The 21,484-nt window shown below is 45.3% G+C and overlaps 1 protein-coding gene across 3 annotated transcripts in view; it reads right to left on the reverse strand.

Annotated features, from left to right (window-relative positions):
- The window catches only part of pcnx1 (pecanex 1), a 175,164-nt gene that overhangs the window by 49,958 nt on the left and 103,722 nt on the right, over window positions 1-21,484 (reverse strand). For all 3 annotated transcript variants that reach the window (XM_045707680.1, XM_045707656.1, XM_045707701.1), the window contains 4 exons: window positions 13,177-13,306; window positions 7,450-7,643; window positions 947-1,040; window positions 750-807 (listed from right to left, as the gene is read on the reverse strand). In XM_045707680.1, the coding sequence (XP_045563636.1) occupies window positions 750-807; window positions 947-1,040; window positions 7,450-7,643; window positions 13,177-13,306 (476 nt within the window). The remainder of the gene's footprint in view (window positions 1-749; window positions 808-946; window positions 1,041-7,449; window positions 7,644-13,176; window positions 13,307-21,484) is intronic.

Raw genomic sequence — 21,484 nt, forward strand, 5'->3', positions numbered from 1 at the left:
TGCCATAATACAGATTTGGTCTTTTACCAAATATGTCTATCTTCTGTACACCAACCCTACCTTGTTACAACACAACTGACGCATTAAGGAAAGAATTTCCACAAATTAACTTTTAACAAGGCACACCTGTAAATAGAAATGCATTCCAGGTGACTACCTCATGAAGCTGGTTAAGAGAATGCAAAGCTGTCATCAAGGCAAAGGGTGGCTACTTTGAAGAATCTAAAATATATTTTGATTTGTTTAACACTTTTTTTTGGTTACTGCATGATTGGTTACTATACGTGTTATATCATAGTTTTGATGTCTTTACTATTATTCTACAATGTTGAAAATAGTTGTAAAAAAATGTAAGAAAACCCCTTGGAATGCGCAGGTGTGTCCTAACTTCGACTGGTACTGTAGTTGATACAGTAACCCTCCAAAAAAAGTAATTGATACATATTTTTAATGTCCATATGTACCAGGAAGATAAGTGTTTCTTGGGCTTCAGGAATGGGACTGAAAAAAAGTGCGTCTGGTCTTGAAAAAGAAAAAGAAACAGATTGAAAGTACGACGATGCCAGAGATGACTCAGGAAGTGAAAAGCTCATATCAAACCGAGAGCCTACTGCTTCCATTGTTCTTAATGAGTTTAAATTTAGAAAACGCTGTCTCCACAGAAGCGACAGTTAATGGGATGGTAAAAACTAAATAACTTTGACGTCGAGTCAAAACAGACTACACACACACACACGATGATCACTCACCAGGTCATGAGGGTAGAAGCGAACTGAGGTAGATCTGGAGAGGTGGGGGTCTGTGTCCCTGTTGAGGTGAAACAAGGACAAGGTGACTTCAAAAAATGGTAGTAGACCAGGGCTCTGGTCAAAAGTAGTGTACTATATAGGGAATAGGGAACCATTTTCAGACGCAGACCATTCTCTGTTGTGGTTGATGAACTAACCATATGTTATTGGAGGCGCGTCGCGTTGCAGGTTCAAAGTTAACCAGGGACATGTCACATCCCTCCGCCTCGTACAAGGAGGAAGTGTTCTTCCCTGGAATCACAACACAGAACAACACAGCCCGTTACTCTGATTAGAAAACCGACTTAAGGTGTTGGAGAAGTGTAGTAAATAAAGATGACCATGCTGAATCAACACTTACGTCGCGTGTACATAGGTTATTGCCGTACGGTCTATTTTAAAATGAGTCTTCACAATCCATGCGCCCCATAACAACAAAAAGAACCACACTACACATTACCAACTTATTCTGTGGTTTACAAAGAATTACCAAAGAAAAGCACAAATGTTTAAAAAAAATAATCCATGAAGGGTCAGTGTGCTAATTTTGTAATCATTTTTAAAAAAAAATTTTAAATCGAAAAAATAAAATAAAAACATAATAATGAATAAACTATTTATTTAATTCATTTGTTAAAATGTATTCTGATTTATAAGAGGAAGCATCATCAACATCCCCATTTCCCGCAGCTATGCAGCAACCGGGCAGATGAGTCACAGCCGATTGAAATTAAATGGACTTCTGCCGGCAGGCAAAACACTTTGACGCAACCGGCGTGAACAAGGCTTTACACATAAAAACAGTCGCTCTTTTGCTGTATTTGTTGACAGTCTCTCTCTAGTCCTGTTTTTTTTTTTTTTTTAAAGAGTTGAAATCTCTCAATATACATTTTGCTGTGCGCTCGAGTAAACTGCAGACTCTGTAATCTATTCGATTTGCCAGCGGTACGCCTTCAGATGCACTTGATTTGTATCTTCAAACACATTAAATTATAACAAAATGGGAACACTTCTCCTACCCAGCATGCAGGGCAGCTGAAACAAGTGCCCCCTAACATCAACAGCGCGAGACGATTTAAACGAGACAAATTAAATAAATAGGAATGGAAGGCTTTATCGTTGGTTTTTTGTGATCAAATAGGAATGCCTTAGAGATCAAACTGTCGGTCGCGATCGACTGGTTGGTGACCACTGCCCTTCATTAGTGCACTACTTTTAACCAGGTAGTACCATATGTAAGGAATAGGGTGCGATTTGGGATGCAACCAATGACCACCCGTAGTTAGTCCCACACACTCTGATCTCATTGGCTGATGACATCAGTCCAACAATCAACGGGGGAAAAAAGTCGATCGCGATCTTTGGCGACTTCAAACTAAATGTCTAGTCAGTGGTGCCTCGTCATATCCGCCAAGCCACAGTGGCTAGTTGAGGTTTGACAAAAACTGTTTTACATCCAGTACCAATCAACAAAAAAGGTACTACAAGAACAAAATATTGACTACAGACAGAATGTTGTGATCATAGAATTCTAGAATGGTCATGAACCTTCTTATGATGCAATAAAGGGCAGCCATTTTGGTCAGGGTTGTTAGGTCAACCATGGCCAGACAGTGCTGTGATGAGATATTGTGTAAAATAATGAATTTGAAGACTTTATCTACACTGTATGTTTGTTAGCTAGCCTGCCGGTTTTACAGGAATGATTCTATACATGTTTTTCCATTAACTGTCAATATGCCACCATTCCACTGAAACAATACAGTCAATCCACATCAATACACTGGTTGACATCAGTTGATGACAGGACAGACCAGTTGTAAATGCAACAAGTACTGATAATGTATCATATAATAGGACTCACAGCTTTCCAAGACAACAAAAACTAGTCTGTTTACAGATATTTTAGAGGCTATTTATACAGAAAACTGGTATAAAAACAAAAAATATGAAATTTAAGGTTGACAATCCCAACTTCTGATACATCACATGCTTTCATTCAGTACACTGAGCAAAAATAGTTAGTTCAAATAAGGAAAATCAGTCAATTTAAATATATTCCTTAGACCCTAATCTCTGGATTTCACATGACTGGGAATACAGATATGTATCGGTTGGTTACAGATACCTTTAAAAAAAAAAAAAGTAGGGGATTGGGTCAGAACACCAGTCAGTATCTGGTGTGACCACTATTTGCCTCATGCAGCGTGACACATCTCCTTTACATAGAGTTGATCAGGCTGTTGATTGTGGAATGTTGTCTCAGTCCTCTTCAATGGCTGTGTGAAGTTGCTGGATACGGGCGGGAACTGGAACACGCTGTTGTACACGTCAATCCAGAGCATCCCGAACATGCTCAATGGGTGACATGTCTGGTGAGTATGCTGGCCACGGAACTGGGACATTTTCAGCTTCCAGGAATTGTGTTCAGATCCTTGCGACATGGGGCCGTGCATTATCATGCTGAAACATGAGGTGATGGCGGCACGACTATGGGTCTCAGGGATCTCAGCACAGAATCTCTGTGAATACGAATTGCCGTCAATAAAATAGAAGCCTGTTCGTTGTCCGTAGGTTATGCCTGCCCATACCATAACCCCACCGCCACCATGGGGCACTCTGTTCACAACGTTGACATCAGCAAACCGCTCACCCACAAGATACCATACATGCTGTCTGCCATCTACCTGGTACAGTTGAAACCGTGATTCATCCATGAAGAGCACAATTCTCCAGCATGACAGTGGTCATTGAAGGTGAGCATTTGCCCACTGAAGTTGGTTACAACGCGGAACTGCAGTCAGGGTCAAGACCCAGGTGAGGACGACGAGCACGCAGATGAGCTTTCCTGAGATGGTTGTGGAGGGCTGGTGTGGTCTGCGGTTGTGATGCTGGTTGGATATACTGCCAGATTCTCTAAAATGATGTTGGAGGCGGCTTATGGTAGAGAAATTAACAGTAAATTCTCTGGCAACAGCTCTGGTGGAAATTCCTTCAGTCAGCATCATGCCAATTGCACGCTCCCTCAAAACTGACATCTGTGGCATTGTGTTGTGACACAAAACTGAACATTTTAGAGTGGCCTTTTATTGTCCCCAGCACATGTACACCTGTGTAATGATCATGCTGTTTAATCAGCTACTTGATATGTCACACCTGTCAGGTGGATGGATTATCTTAGGAAAGGAAAAATGCCCATTAACAGGGATGTAAACAAATTTGTGCACAACATTTGAGAGAAATAAGCTTTTTCCGCGTATGTAAAATTTCTTGGGTCTTTTAAAAACATGGAACCAACACTTTACATGTTTAGTTTATATTTTTGTTCAGCGCAAAAATCAGGATTCTGCCTCTACAGCCATTAACTCCAATTAAACTGGTTTGGATTCTTCCCGGACCAATATGGCTGCCATTTTAAACCCATTCTTGAACTGTAAGGGTTTATGACAGGGACGGACAACTTTGATTGGGGTGGGGGGGCACAAACAAATCTGAACTCATGAGGCACAGTGGCTCGGGGGTTTGTGTACCCACATCCATAGTCAGAGCCGGTCAGAGCCTTTTGGAGGCCCTAAGCAACATTTTGTTGATGGGGGGGGGGAGCCCCGCCACAATGCGAGCAAAACATTTTAGTGGCAAGTTTGCTGCAATTCTCTATGGGGAGGAGAGAAGATTTAGCAATTTTAATAATAATATTTGACTGAGTGACTAACAAAATCAATTGGGGTCCGCCGGTCTGTAACCATGATTACTACAAGTTTAGATAGCCGGCCGATAGACTGACTTCATCATAACAAGTGAAAAACTGCTGACGTTGTCCTCCGAGTGGCTCAGTGGTCTAAGACTCTGCATCGCAGTGCCAGCTGTGCCACTAGAGATCCTGGGTTCCAGTCCTGTGGCGGGCCGGGCGTAGTGATCTCTGACACGGTCGCCAGGTGTACGGTGTGTGGCTGGCTTCCAGGTTAAGTGGGCATTGTGTCAAGAAGCAGTGCGGCTTGGTTGGGTTGTGTTTCGGGTCCTCCGAAACCTGGATCCTCTCGACACCCGTACGGGAGTTGCAACGATGAGACAATGAAATGTGGGATTAAAAAAATAAAATAAAAATGTTAACTGCTGACGCACAACTCCAAAATGTCACCTTGTCTATTCTACTATTCTAACGCTCAATAGTACATATGGGGGGGGGGTTCCCATCCCTGACCTAGCCCCTCTAGTAATTGAATAGGATCTCTATGGTTGGGATTCCCTCTTGCCATGCTACCTTCTCCGCTATGCAATCTGGTTTCCGAGCTGGTCATGGGTGCACCTCAGCCACTCTCAAGGTCCTAAACGATATCATAACCGCCATCGATAAGAGACAATACTGTGCAGCCGTCTTCATCGACCTGGCCAAGGCTTTCGACTCTGTCAATCACCACATTCTTATCGGCAGACTCAATAGCCTTGGTTTCTCAAATGACTGCCTCGCCTGGTTCACCAACTACTTCTCTGATAGAGTTCAGTGTGTGAAATCGGAGGGCCTGTTGTCCGGACCTCTGGCAGTCTATATGGGGGTGCCACAGGGTTCAATTCTGGGGCCGACTCTCTTCTCTGTTTACATCAACGGTGTCGCTCTTGCTGCTGGTGATTCTCTGATCCACCTCTATGCAGACGACACCATTCTGTATACTTCTGGCCCTTCTTGGACACTGTTAACTACCCTCCAGATGAGCTTCAATGCCATACAACTCTCCTTCCACTAGCCTCCAACTGCTCTTAAATGCCAGTAAAACTAAATGCATGCTCTTCAACCGATCGCTGCCCACACCTGCCCGCCTGTCCAGCATCACTACTCTGGACGTTTCTGACTTAGAATATGTGGGTGTCTGGTTAGACTGCAAACTCTCCTTCAAGACTCACATTAAGCATCTCCAATCCAAAATTAAATCTAGAATCGGCTTCCTATTTCGCAATAAAGCCTCCTGCTGCCAAACATACCATCCTACCCGTCCTTGACTTCGGCGATGTCATTTACACAATAGCCTCCAACACTCTACTCAGCAAATTGGATGCAGTCTATCACAGTGCCATCTGTCACCAAAGCCCCATATACTACCCAACACTGCGACCTGTATGCTCTCATTGGCTGGCCCTCGCTTCATATTCGTCGCCAAACCCACTGGCTCCAGGTCATCTATAAGTCTTTGCTAGGTAAAGCCCCGCCTTATCTCAGCTCACTGGTCACCATAGCAGCACCCACCCGCAGCACGCGCTCCAGCAGGTATATCTCACTGGTCACCCCCAAAGCCAACACTTCGGCCACCTGTCCTTCCAGTTCTCTGCTGCCAATGACTGGAACGAATTGCAAAAATCACTGAAGTTGGAGACTTATATCTCCCTCACTAACTTTAAGCATCAGCTGTCAGAGCAGCTCACCGATCACGGTACCTGTACACAGCCCATCTGTAAATAGCCCATTCAACTACCTTGGGGCGGCAGCGTAGCCTGGTGGTTAGAGTGTTGGACTAGTAACCGAAAGGTTGGCAGATCGAATCCCCGAGCTGACAAGGTACAAAATCTGTCCTTCCGCCCCTGAACAAGGCAGTTAAGCCACTGTTACTAGGCCGTCATTGAAAATAAGAATGTCCCCTTAACTGACTTGCCTAGTTAAATAAAGGTAAAATATATTTTTTAAATAAAAATCCCCATATTGTTATTTATTTTTGCTCTTTTGCACCCCAGCATCTCTACTTGCACATCATCATCTACACATCTATCACTCCAGTGTTAATGCCAAATTGTAATTATTTCACCACTATGGCCTATTTATTGTCATACCTCCTTACTTCATTTGCTCACACTGTATATAGATTTTTCTATTGTGTTATTGACTGTACGTTTGTTTATTCCATGTGTAACTCTGTGTTGTTGTTTGTGTCGCGCTGCTTTGCTTTGTCTTGGCCAGGTCACAATTGTAAATGAGAACTTGTTCTAAACTGGCCTACCTGGTTAAATAAAGGTGAAATAAATAAAATAAAAAACATTATACTAACCAACCAACCACCCAGGTAACCAACCAGTCCCTATCACAGGACACCATGCTACATATTACTCAGAGCATTATGGGTAATGTAGTTCATCATGCTAGAACACTGTTCTCACCCAAGTGGGACTCTTGCCATGAACATGTTCAGTCTTCACAAAGCCCGTCAGCTTAGGATCAGTTCCTTCCCGTCATATTCATTATGATCTAAAAAGGATAGACTAATAAACTAATCCCAGATCAGCACTGATCTCCCTTCATCTCCCACCTACCGATGTCTTGTTGCAGGCTGGTAGAGCATTATGTTACACTTCCCTACTGATGTCTTGTTGCAGGCTGGTAGAGCATTATGTTACACTTCCCTACTGATGTCTTGTTGCAGGCTGGTAGAGCATTATGTTACACTTCCCTACCGATGTCTTATTGCAGGCTGGTAGAGCATTATGTTACACTTCCCTACTGATGTTTTGTTGCAGGCTGGTAGAGCATTATGTTACACTTCCCTACCGAAGTCATCCTGCAGACTGGTACAGCATTGTGGGTACCGTAGTACATCACGTTACACTTCCCTACCGAAGTCATCCTGCAGGCTGGTAGTGCATTGTGGGTATTGTACTACATCATGTTACACTTCCCTACCGAAGTCATCCTGCAGGCTGGTAGTGCCTACGGTAGAGGCCTTGTCCTGAGAGCCCTCCAGGTGTGCACTTCCATTCCTGGCCAGCAGGGAGGCGCTAGCGCTCAGCACGGTCACCTGGGACGGGGTTCTGGACGGCTGACCTTTCACCTGGGAAGTAGAAGGCTGGGAGGCCTGGCTGAGAGCCTCCTGAAGACTGAACGGAGGAGAAGAGTGACAGGGAGAGGAGGAGAGGGGGACATGGGAACGAGGACAGGGAGAAAGAGGAGATACAGTAGACAGTATGGGAGGTGAAGCACGGTTACAAGACAGATGAGATGTGGAGGAAGGAGATAAACACTAGTTAGATATAAAATGTTTTAAATATCAGATAAGCTGTATCAGGGGAAATATGTTGCGCGAATAAGAACAGGGAACCCAATAGGACATTTATAAAATCGCAGACTAAGAAAGTACACAGGAAAGGATGAGGACGTGTATTCAGTCAGAGATACAGTAGGTGATAGGGTCCGCCCCTAGAAGTCTGGTACAGGGAGGAGAAGCAGGAGGGAGAAGGCTGGTCCACCACTAGAAGGCCGGTCCACCACTAGAAGGCCGGTCCACTACTAGAAGGCCGGTCCACCACTAGAAGGCCGGTCCACCACTAGAAGGCCGGTCCACTACTAGAAGGCCGGTCCACCACTAGAAGGCCGGTCCACCACTAGAAGGCCGGTCCACCACTAGAAGGCCGGTCCACCACTAGAAGGCCGGTCCACCACTAGAAGGCCGGTCCACTACTAGAAGGCCGGTCCACCACTAGAAGGCCGGTCCACCACTAGAAGGCCGGTCCACCACTAGAAGGCCGGTACAGCACTAGAAGGCCGGTCCACCACTAGAAGGCCGGTTCACCACTAGAAGGCCGGTCCACCACTAGAAGGCCGGTACAGCACTAGAAGGCCGGTCCACCACTAGAAGGCCGGTCCACCACTAGAAGGCCGGTCCACCACTAGAAGGCCGGTCCACCACTAGAAGGCCGGTTCACCACTAGAAGGCCGGTCCACCACTAGAAGGCCGGTCCAGCACTAGAAGGCCGGTCCACCACTAGAAGGCCGGTCCACCACTAGAAGGCCGGTCCAGCACTAGAAGGCCGGTCCAGCACTAGAAGGCCGGTCCAGCACTAGAAGGCCGGTCCACCACTAGAAGGCCGGTCCACCACTAGAAGGCCGGTCCACCACTAGAAGGCCGGTCCACCACTAGAAGGCCGGTTCACCACTAGAAGGCCGGTCCACCACTAGAAGGCCGGTCCAGCACTAGAAGGCCGGTCCACCACTAGAAGGCCGGTCCACCACTAGAAGGCCGGTCCAGCACTAGAAGGCCGGTCCAGCACTAGAAGGCCGGTCCAGCACTAGAAGGCCGGTCCACCACTAGAAGGCCGGTCCACCACTAGAAGGCCGGTCCACCACTAGAAGGCCGGTCCACCACTAGAAGGCCGGTCCACTACTAGAAGGCCGGTCCACTACTAGAAGGCCGGTACAGCACTAGAAGGCCGGTCCACCACTAGAAGGCCGGTCCACTACTAGAAGGCTGGTCCACCACTAGAAGGCCGGTCCACTACTAGAAGGCTGGTCCACTACTAGAAGGCTGGTCCACTACTAGAAGGCTGGTCCACCACTAGAAGGCCGGTCCACCACTAGAAGGCCGGTCCACTACTAGAAGGCCGGTCCACCACTAGAAGGCCGGTCCACCACTAGAAGGCTGGTCCACCACTAGAAGGCCGGTCCACCACTAGAAGGCCGGTCCACTACTAGAAGGCCGGTCCACCACTAGAAGGCCGGTCCACCACTAGAAGGCCGGTCCACCACTAGAAGGCCGGTCCACCACTAGAAGGCTGGTCCACGGAGGAGGAGCAAGAGGGAGAAGCAGGAGGCTGGTCCACCAATACAAGGCTGGTCCACCAATACAAGGCCGGTCCACCACTACAAGGCCGGTCCACCACTACAAGGCCGGTCCACGGAGGAGGAGCAAGAGGCTGGTCCACCAATACAAGGCTGGTCCACCAATACAAGGCTGGTACAGGGAGGAGGAGCAGGAGGGAGAAGCAGGAGGCTGGTACACCAATAGAAGGCTGGTACATGGAGGAGGAGCAGGAGGGAGAAGCAGGAGTCTGGTTGGCCAAGGATGCGTCCCAAATGGCATCTTATTGCCTATAATCTATATGGCGCCCTGTCGGAACCTGGTCAAAAGTAGTGCACTATATAGGGAATATGCTGTCATTTGGGACGCATCCCAAGTCTCCAGTGGTGTCTGGAGATGTGGGTATACTCTAATTTAGCAAACAAAAACAAAAAACCGGCCCGCCGTTTTTTTTTTGTGTAGTTACCCTTTAATTCAAGTGTACAGGCACCTAGCCCTGTTGTTTGGTTAGCTGTGTTTCTATAGTACAGGCACCTAGCCCTGTTGTTTGGTTAGCTGTGTTTCTATAGTACAGGCACCTAGCCCTGTTGTTTGGTTAGCTGTGTTTCTATAGTACAGGCACCTAGCCCTGTTGTTTGGTTAGCTGTGTTTCTATAGTACAGGCACCTAGCCCTGTTGTTTGGTTAGCTGTGTTTCTATAGTACAGGCACCTAGCCCTGTTGTTTGGTTAGCTGTGTTTCTATAGTACAGGCACCTAGCCCTGTTATAATCTCCACCCGGCACAGCCAGAAGAGGACTGGCCACCCCTCATAGCCTGGTTCCTCTCTAGGTTTCTTCCTAGGTTCTGGCCTTTCTAGGGAGTTTTTCCCTATCCACCGTGCTTCTACACCTGCATTGCTTGCTGTTTGGGGTTTTAGGCTGGGTTTCTGTACAGCACTTTGAGACATCAGCTGATGTAAGAAGCTCTTTATAAATACATTTGATTGATTCCTCAAAATGTTCTCCTTGTTCTATTGGTTTTCTTTCATTGTCTAGCAACCAAAGGCATTATCCTGGTCTCTAATAGCAACCTACGATAGTTGTTGCATCTTTAGATCTCCCCTTCTTTCTACAACGGATATTTCCATCTGTCCATGAAACCGCTTCCATGTGCCGGTGTGCATTTTAGAATAATGTTTTTTCCTGCAAATTGCATTTTTTGGAACATTCACACGCTTACCGCCGTGCGCACATTGCTGCACCTAAAATGTGAATAAATATAGGTTTATCAACATTTTAAGCTAAACATTGTGATCTTTTCTATCAGTTGTATTAATTGATACCCGCGTATACCTCCACTACACTATCTTGATACCCATCACGGGGATTAAGAAGTGAGTATACCCTCCACTACAAGCCTCTACTGTTAGCTTCCATACCATCCCTCTCAGAGATATGCATGGCAGTGTGCTTCAGCTCGATCGGCTCAATAAGACAAAGCGTCCTGACCTGGCAGGTTAGTGTCCTCAGGATGCACTCCAGAGGGAGGGATGTCGATACTATAGCATCCGTCCATCATCTTTAAAATCTATACTTTAAACAGTCAGCTTCCTCTCCTTTCCCCTCCAGGTAGATGCAGACTATATTTGTCGTACAAAACGCTATGTCCTTTGACAAATTGTCCCCAGATGTTCTGGTCTTGGCACTGGAAGCCGTGTAGATTTTACTCATTTATTTCATCCCATTTTCCGTCAGAAAGTGACCCTTCCAACCACAGAGGTGTCCTAGCTTATCTAATGTCTTGGGAATCTTCAACCATATGCTACTGCACATTCCTGGACATAACTATAGTCAAATAAGTTTTTGTGCTATTCCCCTGCAAGATCACATTTCTAAATGTTACATAGCCACTGAAATGTTAAACGAGGGGAAAGCAGCCTGTCAGCCATTGGCAGTCTGGGGTCAATAAGATTCAAAATGCTAAACAGTCTCAAAACACCAGCCCAGCTCTGATTTTGTCTGTTAGGAGTTCCCTTGTTTCTGCTCCAAATAACACAGGAAATGGAAAGATTTGATTTGGGAAGTAAAGGAGAAACAGACTGAAAACCCCAAAAGAGAAACAAACAGCAAACACAAAGAAAAGTTAAAATAATGCAGGAGGATGGAACGAGTCGGAGGCAGAGAGAAACACATCATGCACCATGAGGCCATGGTACAATGTATCCTCCTCCCTGCATTCCAGTGTAGAAGACAGGACCAAATCCTCCTCCCTGCATTCCAGTGTAGAAGACAGGACCAAATCCTCCTCCCTGCATTCCAGTGTAGAAGACAGGACCAAATCCTCCTCCCTGCATTCCAGTGTAGAAGACAGGACCTAATCCTCCTCCCTGCATTCCAGTGTAGAAGACAGGACCAAATCCTCCTCCCTGCATTCCAGTGTAGAAGACAGGACCAAATCCTCCTCCCTGCATTCCAGTGTAGAAGACAGGACCAAATCCTCCTCCCTGCATTCCAGTGTAGAAGACAGGACCAAATCCTCCTCCCTGCATTCCAGTGTAGAAGACAGGACCAAATCCTCCTCCCTGCATTCCAGTGTAGAAGACAGGACCTAATCCTCCTCCCTGCATTCCAGTGTAGAAGACAGGACCTAATCCTCCTCCCTGCATTCCAGTGTAGAAGACAGGACCTAATCCTCCTCCCTGCATTCCAGTGTAGAAGACAGGACCAAATCCTCCTCCCTGCATTCCAGTGTAGAAGACAGGACCAAATCCTCCTCCCTGCATTCCAGTGTAGAAGACAGGACCTAATCCTCCTCCCTGCATTCCAGTGTAGAAGACAGGACCTAATCCTCCTCCCTGCATTCCAGTGTAGAAGACAGGACCAAATCCTCCTCTCTGCATTTCAGTGTAGAAGACAGGACCAAATCCTCCTCCTTGCATTCCAGTGTAGAAGACAGGACCTAATCCTCCTCCCTGCATTCCAGCGTATAAGACAGGACCAAATCCTCCTCCCTGCATTCCAGCGTAGAAGACAGGACCAAATCCTCCTCCCTGCATTCCAGTGTAGAAGACAGGACCTAATCCTCCTCCCTGCATTCCAGTGTAGAAGACAGGACCTAATCCTCCTCCCTGCATTCCAGTGTATAAGACAGGACCAAATCCTCCTCCCTGCATTCCAGCGTAGAAGACAGGACCAAATCCCCCTCCCTGCCTTCCAGTGACAGGACAGGACCTAATCCCCCTCCCTGCCTTCCAGCGTAGAGGACAGGACCTAATCCCCCTCCCTGCCTTCCAGTGACAGGACAGGACCAAATCCCCCTCCCTGCCTTCCAGCGTAGAGGACAGGACCTAATCCCCCTCCCTGCCTTCCAGTGACAGGACAGGACCAAATCCCCCTCCCTGCCTTCCAGTGACAGGACAGGACCAAATCCCCCTCCCTGCCTTCCAGCGTAGAGGACAGGACCTAATCCCCCTCCCTGCCTTCCAGTGACAGGACAGGACCAAATCCCCCTCCCTGCCTTCCAGTGACAGGACAGGACCTAATCCCCCTCCCTGCCTTCCAGTGACAGGACAGGACCGACACTGGTGTTAGAGGAAGGAACGAGTGGGAAAGAGTTTGATGGAAGGGAAGAGTGGCAACCTGTTGCATGACCCTAACCCCCGAGCCCCACCTTTGACCATGTCTATTACCCAACATGCACAGCTCTACCTAGAAACCCCATATCCCTGTCCTTTACCCAACATACACTGCAAAGGGTACCCTCCCGGACTCCCTCCATGTCCGTTAGCCAACATGCACAGCTAACCCTGACCCCTGAGCCTGTCCGTGGACGGCCCAGCATGCATTGCGGAGCGTACCTGAGAGGTGATCCGATGAGGGAGGAGGGGGGCGTGGGGTTACTCCCCGCGTTGTGCCGCCGCCGCACCGCCTGCCGACGGAACGTACTACGCTCACGCCGAAACGTGACCGTGTCCTCGTTCCCGGGGGCTGTCAAGGTGAGAGAGAGCGAGAGAGAGCGAGAGAGAGAGAGAGAGAGAGAGAGAGAGAGAGGCGCAGTGGGATGGGTCAGAGACATGGCTGACAACCATAGAGTTGGATAGAGCACACATTTATACCAAAGCCTGATAGCCCTTAATGGAGATTCCCATTCTGTCACAGAAGCTGCTATTAGAAAGAAATGATAAATCTCTCTAGTACATCTCTATGGTGACCACCTGATTTAGCCAAGCTCGTGTCGTCCCTAACGTTGTGATTCATTGTATCACCTTAGTTTTGTTAAAAGATCATGTTCGGGAGCAGCAAAACAGTGACGGGATGAACATTCCCTTTTGTCTACGCGTTAGCACGGCTGGCCACTGCTTAGAGAAGAGAACACTAGGCCTGAGCCTCACTGAGCAACACACCAGCAGACTAGAGCCCTGCACGGGCATGAATTTTAAGCCCAAGCCCTACCCATGCCCATAACGTTCAGGCCCAGGCCCGATTGCTTCTGCAACATTTAAGGCCCGGCACCGAAACCAGAAATAACTCCCCCCCCCCCATATTAGTAAATCCATTAGCTGCTTCTCTCAGTCAGTCATTTCTCCCTCCTTGTACACAGCTCGCTCTGCTCATGGCTCTGAGTCTACGTATCCATAGCAACGGCTCCTCTTGGGCCTGCTCTGCTCAACGAAGGGACATGAGAGAGCAAGTTAGCTGTTGGCTACTTTCCGTCACTCTAAAAACTCGGACAACTCAAGGAACTTTTATTAATTTTCTGTGAAATAAATCTCTCCTGTCTTTATATTGGGACAGAGGTTTAAGTACTTCTGACACCCATGTTATGATCTTAGTCAGATATATGACTGTACTGCAGCAGCAGAGCACGAATAAACGGCTCAGCTTCAAAATTGTTTGTGATTAATTTAGTGATACTCCTGCCCATAGCAGAGCTCTGTAGAGGGGCCTATACATCTCTAAATTAACTCTGGACCTGGAAATCAGTTCTACTGCCATTTTACATAGTCCCTGATTAGAGGGGAACTGATTTATAGGGGCGGCAGCGTAGCCTAGTGGTTAGAGCGTTGGACTAGTAACCGAAAGGTAGCCTAGTGGTTAGAGTGTTGGGCCAGTAACCAGCAGCGTAGCCTAGTGGTTAGAGCATTGGACTAGTAACCAGCAGGTAGCCTAGTGGTTAGAGCATTGGACTAGTAACCAGCAGCGTAGCCTAGTGGTTAGAGCGTTGGACTAGTAACCTGAAAGGTTGCAAGATCGAATCCCCGAGCTGACAAGGTAAAAATCTGTTGTTCTGCCCCTGAACAAGGCAGTTAACCCACTGTTCCTAGGCCGTCATTGAAAATAAGAATTTGTTCTTAACTGACTTGCCTAGTTTAATAAAAGGCGGGTCAGTTCTACTGCCATTTTACATTGTTCTCCTCTAAATCAGGGACTGACTTAGACCTGGGACACCAGGCGGGTCAGTTCTACTGCCATTTTACATTGTTCCCCTCTAATCAGGGACTGACTTAGACCTGGGACACCAGGCGGGTCAGTTCTTCTGCCATTTTACATTGTTCTCCTCTAAATCAGGGACTGACTTAGACCTGGGACACCAGGTATGTTACCAGGTAGAAAAGAAAACCAGAAGTACTCCAGACCTGGTCAGGTAAGAGTTGAATAGCCCTGCCCTATGCCACAGGGATATCAGAACAGTCACTAACAACAGTTCCTGCCTGAACATCAGACAGAGATACTAACAGTGATCATGTGTTAAGTAAATCAGTTGAAAGAAAGCTGCAGTTATGTACAACACTACTAAAGCCCATCACACACACACACACACACACACCTCAACCATTCAGTCAGTCAGATCCGTACATGTCGGAGGCTAGGTAAAAAAAGAAAAGACTCCTCAGAGTGTATTAGAGGTGACACTACCTTGGCTACCTCTCAATTTCTCTCTGCAGGCGTAAATGGAATCACTCAGCTCAGCTGCAAACCAAGCTAAACCAGGGTAGATTAGGACTGTTACCGTCCACTCACTGCCAACCCTGGCAGACAGGTCCAGACACACCCAGACTCTGGTGGTATATATATATATATATATAGCCAGGCCTACACTGGCGCCCAGCTGACTGAAGAAAACACCCAGCATCCATATCATGACTCATAAAGGACCAACAAATTACAAGACAGGAAATCGTTAATACCAACTCCGAGAGGGAAACGCCAAGCAATTACCAGGTCCTTATTTAGAGAGAGACAAGAGTGTTATGAGTGAGATCACATTGTAAAGCTACAGTACATACATACAGGGGTAAGGTGGTGATGCACAGTTCCTTCAGATACTATTCACACCCATTGACTTCTTCCACGTGTTGTGTCTAACAGCCTGAATTTAAAATGGACTAAATTTAGATATTTTTTTGGGGGGGGGGGGGGGGTCACTGGCCTACACACAATATCCCATGAAAGTCGAAGTGGAGTTATTTTCTTTTTTTCCAAATTAATTAAAAAAGAAAAGCTGAAATGTCTTGAGTCAATAAGTATTTAATCATTTTGTTATGGCATTGATTTTTGAATGACTACCTCATCTCTGTACCCCACACATACAATTATCTGTAAAGTCCCTCAGTCGAGCAGTGAATTTCAAACACAGATTCAACCACAAAGACCAGGGAGGTTTTCCAATGTCTCACAAAGAAGGTCACCTATTGGTAGATGGGTAAAAAAAAAAAAAGCAGACATTGAATATCCCTTTGAGCATGGTGAAGTTATTAATTACACTGTTGATGGTGTATCAATACACCCAGTCACTACAAAGATACAGGCATCCTTCCTAACTCAGTTGCCGGAGAGGAAGGAAACTGCTCAGGGATTTCACCATGAGGCCAATGGTGATTTTAAAACAGTTACAGAATTGAATGGCTGTGGAAGGAGAAAACTGAGGATGGATCAACAACATCTAGTTACTTTGCCATCACTAGCCGGCTTCCACCCGGTTACCCTCCACCTTATTTATTGAACCTTTATTTAACTAGGCAAGTCAGTTAAGAACAAATTCTTATTTTTCAATGACGGCCTAGGAACAGTGGGTTCCTAGGCCGTCAACTACCGTCGTTTTGCCCCTTGTTCAGGGGGCAGAACGACAGATTTTTACCTTGTCAGCTCGGGGATTCGATCTTGCAACCTTTCGGTTACTAGTCCAACGCACTAACCACTAGGCTACGCTGCCTCTATATAAAGTACCAGTCAAAAGTTTGGACACCTACTCATTCAAGGGTTTTTCTTTATTTTATACATTGTAGAATAATAGCGAACACATCAAAACTATGTAATCACACTTATGGAATCATGTAGTAACCAAAAATAGTGTTAAATAAGTGAAAATATATTTATTTGAGATTCTTCAAAGTAGCCACTTTTGCCTTGATGACAACTTTGCACACTTTTGGCATTCTCTCAACCAGCTTCACTTGGAATGCTTTTCCAACAGTCTTGAAGGAGTTCCCACATATGCCGAGTACTTGTTGGCTGCTTTCCCTTCTCTCTGCGGTCCAACTCATTCCAAACCATCTCAATTGGGTTGAGGTCGGGTGATTGTGGAGGCCAGGTCATCTGATGCAGCACTCCATCAGTCTCCTTCTTGCTCGTGTTTCTTGGCCCAAGTAAGTCTCTTCTTCTTCTTATTGGTGTCCTTTAGTATTGGTTTCTTTACAGCAATTTGACCATGGCCTGATTCACAGTCTCCTCTGAACAGTTGCTGTTGAGATGTGTCTGTTACTTGAACTCTGTGAAGCATTTATTTGGGCTGCAATCTAAGGTGCAGTTAACTCTAATGAACATATCCTCTGCAGCAGAGGTAACTCTGGGTCTTCCTTTCCTGTGGCGGTCCTCATGAGAGCCAGTTTCATCACAGAGCTTGATGGTTTTTGCAACTGCACACAAACTTTCAAAGTTCTTGACTGACCTTCATGTCTTAAAGTAACGATGGACTGTCGTTTGTCATTGCTTATCTGAGCTGTTCTTGCCATAATATGGACTTGGTATTTTAACAAATAGGGCTATCATCTGTATAAAACACCCTTACCTTGTCAAAACACAACTCATTGTCTCAAACGCATTTAGGAAAGAAGTTCCACAAATTAAAAAGGCACACATGTTGATTGAAATGCATTCCAGGTGACTACCTCATGAAGCTGGTTGAGAGAATGCCAAGAGTGTGCAAAGCTGTCATCAAGGCAAAGGGTGGCTACTTTGAAGAATCTCCAATATAAAATATATTTTCATTTGTTTAACACTTATTTGGTTACTACATGATTTCATATGTGTTATTTCATAGTTTTGATGTCTTCACTATTATTCTACAATGTAGAAAATTGTAAAAATACAGAAAAACCCTGGAATGAGTAGGTGTGTCCAAACTTGTGACTGGTACTGTACATAGACATGGAATCACTAGCCACTTTAATAATGTTTAAATACTGCTTTATTCATCTCATATGTATATAATGTATTCTATTTAAGTGTATTTTAGTTAATGCCACTCCGATATTGCTGAACCTAATATTTATATATTACTTAATTCCATTCTTTTACTTTTAAATTTGTGTGTGTTGTTGTGAATTGTTAGATATTACTGCACTGTTGGAGCTAGGAACACAAGCATTTCACTACACCCACAATAACATCTGCTAAATATGTGTATGTGACCAATAAAATGTTATTTGACAATACTAACCTAATTGACAGAGTGAAAAGAAGGAAGCATGTGCAGTATAAAAATGTCAAAACATAGATCCTGTTTGCAAAAAGGCACTAAAGTAAAACAGAAAAGAATTTGGCAAAAAGTTTTTAAAAAGTTGACTTTTTGTTCTGACTGGAAAGTGTTATGTTTGGGGAAAATCCAATACATTACTGAGTACCATTCTCCATATTTTCAAGCATAGTGGTGGCTGCATCATGTTATGGGTATGCTTGTAAATCATTTAGGACTGCTCCACTAAGGGAACTTACATATAATTGTATGTGTGAGGTACAGAGATGGGGTTCACATTTAAAAATCATGTTAAACACTATTTTTGCACACAGAGTGAGTTCATGCAACTAATTATGTGACATGTTAAGCATATTTGTACTCCTGAACTTAATTAGGCTTGCCATAACAAACAGGGTTGAATACTTACTGACTTAAGACATTTCAGCTTTTAATTTTTAACACATTTCTACAAATTTCTAAAAAACATTATTATTTGACATTATTGGGGTATTTGTGTGTAGATCAGTGTCACAAAATCTCAACTTAATCAATTTTAAATTCAGGCTGTAACAACAAACGTGGGGGGAAAAAAGTCAAGGGGTGTGAATACTTTAAAGCAACGTATCATATAGCATAAGAGCAGACATAACCTGTAATCCAAGTTTCAATTTAAATGGATTCTTTGACATTGATTCATTACAGAAGTTCTAATAGGTGAGAAAGTGGCAGCGATGACATTCTAACTGTGGAATGTGCACGTCATGTTATGGGCAGCAGAATTCCATTGATTTGAGTTAGAGGAAAAACAAAGTCTCTGGGAGGAAAAAACCCTCATTGCAGTGAAAGACTACTAGCTAACTAGCTGCATGACTTAACAGTGCAATGAAGGCCTAGACTAATAGCTAACTAGCTGCATGACTTAACAGTGCAATGAAGGCCTAGACTAATAGCTAACTAGCTGCATGACTTAACAGTGCAATGAAAGACTACTAGCTAACTAGCTGCATGACTTAACAGTGCAGTGAAGGCCTAGACTACTAGCTAACTAGCTGCATGACTTAACAGTGCAATGAAGGCCTAGACTAATAGCTAACTAGCTGCATGACTTAACAGTGCAATGAAGGCCTAGACTAATAGCTAACTAGCTGCATGACTTAACAGTGCAGTGAAAGACTACTAGCTAACTAGCTGCATGACTTAACAGTGCAATGAAGGCCTAGACTACTAGCTAACTAGCTGCATGACTTAACAGTGCAGTGAAAGACTACTAGCTAACTAGCTGCATGACTTAACAGTGCAGTGAAGGCCTAGACTACTAGCTAACTAGCTGCATGACTTAACAGTGCAATGAAGGCCTAGACTAATAGCTAACTAGCTGCATGACTTAACAGTGCAATGAAGGCCTAGACTAATAGCTAACTAGCTGCATGACTTAACAGTGCAGTGAAAGACTACTAGCTAACTAGCTGCATGACTTAACAGTGCAGTGAAGGCCTAGAATACTAGCTAACTAGCTGCATGACTTAACACTGATGTTAAATGCTTTGATTCAGTTTCTTTGACATTGTCTGTCAATCCTCTATGCCAGAAAAAACACTGAGGTTACTATGAGAGGTTACTCGTCCATAATGAAAACAAGGTAACCTAACTATCTGACCAGCATCAGGTTACCACCCTGACAAACAACCCACTAGACTCTAACCCTGGATACCCACTAGACCCTAACCCTGGATACCCACTAGACCCTAACCCTGGATACCCACTAGACTCGAACCCTGGATACCCACTAGACTCGAACCCTGGATACCCACTAGACTCTAACCCTGGAAACCCACTAGACTCTAACCCTGGAAACCCACTAGACTCTAACCCTGGATACCCACTAGACTCTAACCCTGGATACCCACTAGACTCTAACCCTGGATACCCACTAGACTCTAACCCTGGATACCCACTAAACTCTAACCCTAACCCTAGATACCCACTAACCCTAACCCTGGATACCCACTAAACAATAACCTTAACCCTAGATACCCACTAAACTCTAACCCTAGATACCCACTAAACTCTAACCCTAGATACCCCCTAAACTCTAACCCTAGATACCCACTAAACTCTAACCCTAGATACCCACTAAACTCTAACCCTAGATACCCACTAAACTCTAACCCTAGATACCCACTAGACTCTAACCCTAACCCTAGATACCCACTAAACTCTAACCCTAACTCTAGATACCCACTAACCCTAACCCTGGATACCCACTAAACAATAACCCTAACCCTGGATACCCACTAAACAATAACCCTAACCCTGGATACCCACTAAACAATAACCCTAACCCAGGATACCCACTAAACTCTAACCCAGGATACCCACTAAACTCTAACCCAGGATACCCACTAAACTCTAACCCTAGATACCCACTAAACTCTAACCCTAGATACCCACTAAACTCTAACCCTAGATACCCACTAAACTCTAACCCTAGATACCCACTAAACTCTAACCCTAGATACCCACTAAACTCTAACCCATGATACCCACTAAACTCTAACCCATGATACCCACTAAACTCTAACCCATGATACCCACTAGACACTAACCCTGGATACCCACTAGACACTAACCCTGGATACCCACTAGACACTAACCCTGGATACCCACTAGACTCTAACCCTGGATACCCACTAGACTCTAACCCTGGATACCCACTAGACTCTAACCCTGGATACCCACTAAACTCTAACCCTAGATACCCACTAGACTCTAACCCTAACCCTAGATACCCACTAAACTCTAACCCTAGATACCCACTAAACTCTAACCCTAGATACCCACTAAACTCTAACCCTAGATACCCACTAAACTCTAACCCTAGATACCCACTAAACTCTAACCCTAGATACCCACTAAACTCTAACCCTAGATACCCACTAAACTCTAACCCATGATACCCACTAGACACTAACCCTGGATACCCACTAGACACTAACCCTGGATACCCACTAGACTCTAACCCTGGATACCCACTAGACTCTAACCCTGGATACCCACTAGACTCTAACCCTAACCCTAGATACCCACTAAACTCTAACCCTAACCCTAGATACCCACTAACCCTAACCCTGGATACCCACTAAACAATAACCCTAACCCTGGATACCCACTAAACTCTAACCCTAGATACTCAATAAACTCTAACCCTAGATACCCACTAAACTCTAACCCTAGATACCCACCAAACTCTAACCCTAGATACCCACTAAACTCTAACCCTAGATACCCACTAAACTCTAACCCTAGATACCCACTAAACTCTAACCCTAGATACCCACTAAACTCTAACCCTAGATACCCACTAGACTCCAACCCTGGATACCCACTAGACTCCAACCCTGGATACCCACTAGACTCCAACCCTGGAT

Source organism: Salmo salar, chromosome ssa01, assembly GCF_905237065.1.
Source record: "Salmo salar chromosome ssa01, Ssal_v3.1, whole genome shotgun sequence".
In the NCBI taxonomy this organism is placed as follows: Eukaryota; Metazoa; Chordata; class Actinopteri; order Salmoniformes; family Salmonidae; genus Salmo; species Salmo salar.